The sequence below is a fragment of the Brachionichthys hirsutus genome, chromosome 19 (genome assembly GCF_040956055.1).
Source record: "Brachionichthys hirsutus isolate HB-005 chromosome 19, CSIRO-AGI_Bhir_v1, whole genome shotgun sequence".
NCBI classification, from domain to species: Eukaryota; Metazoa; Chordata; class Actinopteri; order Lophiiformes; family Brachionichthyidae; genus Brachionichthys; species Brachionichthys hirsutus.
The window spans coordinates 7288626-7294067 of NC_090915.1; the positions used below are offsets into that span (position 1 = coordinate 7288626).

Below are 5442 nucleotides of genomic sequence, written 5' to 3' on the forward strand. Positions count from 1 at the left end.
GTGGAGTTGTTGAAGACGTCCTGAAAGGAACTGCAGCAGAATGTGAAATGCAGGCGAACAGTAAAAGAGATGGATCTTTTGCGAGCGCCGACAGCTTTGTATCGTTTTGAGGGATTAGGACGGGATGAATTAGACATTTCTCCGCAGGGACACATGATGGGCATCGAACCTGCGACTTCTGCAGCCTCTCTTTTAGGGGTTTTCCTAACTGGTCGGTGGTTTAAGCCGGGGGGGGTTATGCAAGTGAACAGAGTAGCTGATGCCTGCACAGAAGCACTATTGATCGAGATGATTGGCAGTAGATGATGTTTGTGAGGGTCTTAGCTGGACAGATTCCGTATCAGTTTTACAAAAACATTTGTAAACGTGAAGGTTTTTTTTTTTTAAAGGGTTTTTCCTGAAGGTGGTATCTGATGCAAGGCAGCAATGGAATTGGATGGCATGGAAATAATTGCCATCATTGTTGTTATTGGATTATTTATTGTCGTGCTCAAACAGTTTGGGATTTGGGAGCCCTTGTCTCTCGAAGGTAAGACAGAAGATGAACAATAATCCTGCTAATTTGATTTCCTTACCTGTAACCGTGACGCTGGAATGTTCACGCCAGCTGAGACGGACTCCCTGAGGTTTCGTGTTGCTGCTGTTCTTATTCCTGTTCTATTCCAGAACTAAAATCCTCCAATGTGCTTCACTGTTTTGAAAAAGATTCTGTTGTCAAATATTTTAACGCTTGTGTGAATTTCTCCTTCCCTTTCATGTCTCCTCCTCTTCGCTTCGTTCACCTTCCCATTTGTGTTTTGTTCTGGAATAGATGGTGAGTGCCTCTGGTGGGGTTTTTATTTAGTGTCATTTCATTCCACACATCGCTTTAAATGTTTTTTTTCCCTTTTTCCTTCTATGAGATTTAGACTCAAATAAATGTATTCCCAAAAAGTACATATGGCTGCATCCGATTGAGCTGGGATGCAGTGACTCAATGGTGCACCTATAATTCTTACATTTCTTAGCTGTGCCAGTTACTCTCTATTTGTTTTGCTTTTACTTTCCACAATCTCATTGAAAACATGACGTTCGATGCTTCTTGTACTTCAGAAGGAACAAAGGAGGAAGCGTTTGCATCCTTCTTGTAACGTTTCTCTCTCCTTTTGCACCACTCGTGATTTTTTCCATCCCGTATGTTCTCCTTTTGCCCCACTCATTTCAACGTTATGCTCAGATGGTGAGCCTTTTCATTTTCTACCCCCCCATCTGCTTTGATTTTCTGCTGTTTTCATCTCCTCCCCTACATTTCCTTTCCTTTCTTTCCTTTGTCTTACCGTGATTCTTCCCCCTTTTTCTCCCACCTGTCTCCCCCCCCTTGTTTTCTCCGTTTCCTTGATGATAGACAACTGTGACAGCGACCTTGAACTCTCCATGGTGCGCCACCAACCCGAGGGCCTCGACCAGCTCCAAGCCCAGACGCAGTTCACCAGGAAGGAGCTTCAGTCGCTTTATAGAGGCTTCAAAAACGTAGGAGAACATTCAGCACCGTTAAATTCACCACGGTTCTTTGATTTGTCTCTGCGGATACCTGCAAAGTGGCTCGGTTGGGTAGTGGGCAGACATTCAGAGAAAAGAGACGTAAACGTAGACGGACAACCAAATATTAAACCCCTCTGTGAAATCTGGGCTTCAATCTGTAGATTAAACAGCCCCCGTGTCTCTGAGAAGATAAAGAGTGTGCGTAGGAAGCAGACAATAAAATCTAACAGAGACAAAAAACAACAAAACCACATACGAGGCTTATTAGACTTAATATAATCCGGTGTCTATCGGTTAACAAATGAAATGCTCAGTCACAGTTCAAAAGAAACCTTTAGAATCTCAATTTAATTAATCAGAAAAAAAATTCTATGTCAGAGCCCCTTAAGGAGATCAGATGAAAGGAAATGTTTCTATTAAGATTAATCTAAACTAGAACCAAATGGTCTAAATAAAATCTTAATTAAAAAAATCCCTGCTGTTGAAGCAAGCAGTAAAATATTTAGAGTGTACACTATGAGGAGCAAAATGTGCCGGAGTTGAAATTTGAGCACGAAGCCTTTTGTGCCCTCTCGTGGAGACAGCGTTACAGCGTTACGCAGCGTGATAAAATTAAATTTTTCCAAATGCTTAAAGATGATAGTTAAATGCTTGAGGCAGCTCCAGAACTCTTTATTATAATAAAAGTACTGAGTAAACGTTTTGTTTTCTTTCAACAGGAATGTCCAAGTGGGCTTGTGGATGAGGAAACGTTCAAGACCATTTACTCGCAGTTCTTCCCACAAGGAGGTAGAGCATATAACTAATGCAAACTGGTCCTGCTGACTGCCTTCAGTCTTTGCTTGCTTGTTTGTTTGTTTGTTTTGTAAATCTTGCTATTAACAACCGTAATTTCAATGTTTTCTTCAAAACTTCAGAGACATTAGAGTTAAGGCAGTTAAACATCATCAAAGCTAAACCCTTATTCAGTCTTGAATGACTTCAGCTTCCAAGGAGAAAACGATGCCACATCAAGTTAGTTATGACTCTCAGTATAAAATAAATATTGCACATAAATAAGGTCCATTCATTCTCCTTTCCCATCCGGTGTATTTGTTATGTCCCCAGATGCCACCATGTACGCACATTTCCTGTTCAACGCTTTTGACATGGACAGAAGCGGCTCCATCCGGTTTGAGGTGAGTTCTGATACATAATAGTGTCGTCGGGCGTATTAAATATGACAGCTTTGGGTTTTACGGCTGTTTTTTTTGTCTTTCTTCTACAGGACTTTGTCATTGGATTGTCCGTGTTGCTTCGAGGTTCTGTAACGGAGAAACTACGATGGGCGTTCAACCTGTACGACATCAATAAAGATGGGTACATTACTAAAGAGGTACACTCTGCACATTCTCACACGAGTGAAAGTGGGATGATCCACTGGGGGGGGAGGGGGGTCCTACCTTCATGTGTCTCTGGTTTCCTGCAGGAGATGATGGCAATAATGACTTCCATTTATGACATGATGGGCAGGTATACCTTACCCAGCGTGCGAGACGATTCCCCCTTTGAGCACGTGGAGAAATTCTTCAAGGTGTGTTATCTCTGCAGCTAAACCGCGCAGACCATTCCTTCAAATTTCAGTCTGTTATTGCGGCCCTTAAAATGTCCGACGTCGTTTCAGAAGATGGATCGGAACAGAGATGGAGTGGTGACCATCGACGAGTTCATAGACACCTGCCAAAAGGTGAACCGGCGTGGCGCTTGACTGACTTCACGTAAGCCCTGGCTACACACAACGTGATTGTTCTCACATCGTTTCCGTTCTCTGCACAGGATGAAAACATAATGGCTTCCATGCAGCTCTTTGAGAACGTCATCTAATCTCGTCCCCCCCCACAGAGGGATGTGAACCCACGACGCTGCATCGTCCTTCCAGCTGCAAGCATGGGCCTGAAATAAATTCAGTCATCCTGTAACAGAAACATGCAACACATTTGATATATTTTAATATGATTGCAACCATATATTTTGTTGTTTTTTTCCCAAACTGCTCTGGACAGAAGAAGAATGTGTGGAATTCACCCAAACATGGCAGTTCTAATTTTACGTACCAGAAAATGTGAGAACCCTTCCTCATTGAATGCCAGATGAGCATGAGTGCATTTAGCTGCATGCGATGTAAACCACAGTGATCACAAAACATTCTCATCGGCCACCCAAGAGAGAAAACTTTGTTACTGCATAAAACTGTAAAGACAACTATGTTTGTAATTTTCGTGTAAGTGTCACAGCCGTTGTTGTTGTGTTGACGCGAAACCTGCCGGAATAAACCTTCACTTCACGATGAAAACAGTTTCACTTTCTTTGTCGTCTATTTCGAGAAGCTGGTTCTCAGAGTGCATTAAAAAATATTCAGGATAAACAAGAGTAGCCTCCTGAGACCCAGCCCGTTGACATGTTTTGACATGCTAACGGGCTGGGTAGGGAAACAAAAGGTTTCCAGGCTGTTTCAAAATAAAATCCTGGAACAATTGTTAATCAGAGGTCATGAAAATAAATGAGTATTTAGATGGAAATGTATTTATATATTTGATAAACACTCACGTATTTGCACAATAAAGATTATGTCCCATTTGAATTTTAAGATTTCTAACAAACATTGCAGTCGATGATGTCAATCGTCTCGTCTTCCAGAAGATGAATAAACGAATGCATGTTCTGTGCAGTTTGCCAGATGCCTCCAATTATGAAGAGAACATTCTATGTTGTTGCAAATCAAGAGCGATGCTTAACAAATCCATAATTGTTCCAACTCTGCCGTCAAATCTAGGATCTGCACGCAGAGCACAAAGCAAGACTTCAGAGTTCTGACTGGCCTGAGAGAATATTCCCCATTTCTCTGTGTTCCATCTCTCTGCTTGTTCCTCAACAATCATCTCTCTTGTTCTATACCTAGATTTGAGCTCATCGCATTCTTGATATTTCACACAAAAAGGATAAGACTCTGAGTTCCTATCTATTACTGGAAACTGGGCTTGTTTACACGGTTCTGTAACAGTTCCCTCACTGTTCCTGTTCTGGTGACGAACACATCCGTGAAAGCAAAGCCTCGTGTTGTGTGTCTTCTGCGCCGCCGTTCCAGAAGTAGGTTAAACTGTCTTCTTTTAAAGTTACATTTTAACATTCGTTGTATTTATTGATAAGGGATTAGCACACATCCGGGAGAAGCTGCTGCACGCCTGTGTCAGAAAACAGCCCTGGCCTTTACATCTGGTGCATTATGGGAGAAAACTGTGTGAAAAGCCACCATCAGCTAAATTCATTCAACCTGTGCTTAATTATTAGTCATGGACCAATAGCGAAGCGGGGTCTGTCTGGGGGCGGGGCTTCTCTTTTGAGTAGGTGATGCTGTGGCAATGACACAAAATGCTTTTATACCGTAGATGCTGTTGCTTGACAACAGACGGCTGCCCCGGTGACATCGTAGCGAGACTGATCAGAAAGGTAAAATATTATTAATATTATTCATTAAGTACTCGTTATTCATGGCTCAATAGATGCTAACCATCGTGTGTGATTTGGGTTTATGATGCATTGCTGTGATTGGTGCAAAAACATTTTGATAAATATGACTGCATGTCTTTTATATTCATATATTTGGAATGATCTTTAATGTACGCTGTTCATCAGAGGTGGGAATAACAAAGGCGACACACACACACATATGTCCCAGCTTTTCCCTCGTTGTTGACAGAGCAGAGAGTTCTGGATCTTTGCTGCCGGTGATCACGTGACTCTGGATGTTCAGTGAGCAAAATCAAAAGCCTAAACGCCAGTTTGAACGACGGCCAACAATCTCTCAACTGAGAGTTCATAATGAAAGAAAGAAAAAAACAAAAACAGCAGCGTGTTCCTAGGACTCTGCAATATATCAAAAAC

General features: G+C 42.0%; 1 protein-coding gene across 1 annotated transcript; it reads left to right on the forward strand.

Annotated features, from left to right (window-relative positions):
* The first annotated feature begins 426 nt into the window (after positions 1 to 426).
* On the forward strand, positions 427 to 3830 carry LOC137908164 (calsenilin-like). The gene is made up of 8 exons (XM_068752521.1): positions 427 to 529; positions 1385 to 1509; positions 2241 to 2310; positions 2629 to 2699; positions 2789 to 2896; positions 2990 to 3094; positions 3185 to 3247; positions 3337 to 3830. The coding sequence occupies exons 1-8, from the start codon at positions 427 to 429 to the stop codon at positions 3382 to 3384; spliced, it is 693 nt and encodes a 230-aa protein (XP_068608622.1). The 3' UTR covers positions 3385 to 3830.
* The last annotated feature ends 1612 nt before the right edge of the window (positions 3831 to 5442 follow it).

Excerpts from the sequence above, each read along its gene's own strand:
- LOC137908164 (XM_068752521.1), top strand. The coding sequence starts at position 427 with ATGGAATTGGATGGCATGGAAATAATTGCCATCATTGTTGTTATTGGA. Across the intron at positions 530-1,384 it reads GGAGCCCTTGTCTCTCGAAG|ACAACTGTGACAGCGACCTT; the intron begins GTAAGACAGAAG and ends CCTTGATGATAG. Across the intron at positions 2,700-2,788 it reads GCGGCTCCATCCGGTTTGAG|GACTTTGTCATTGGATTGTC; the intron begins GTGAGTTCTGAT and ends TTTCTTCTACAG.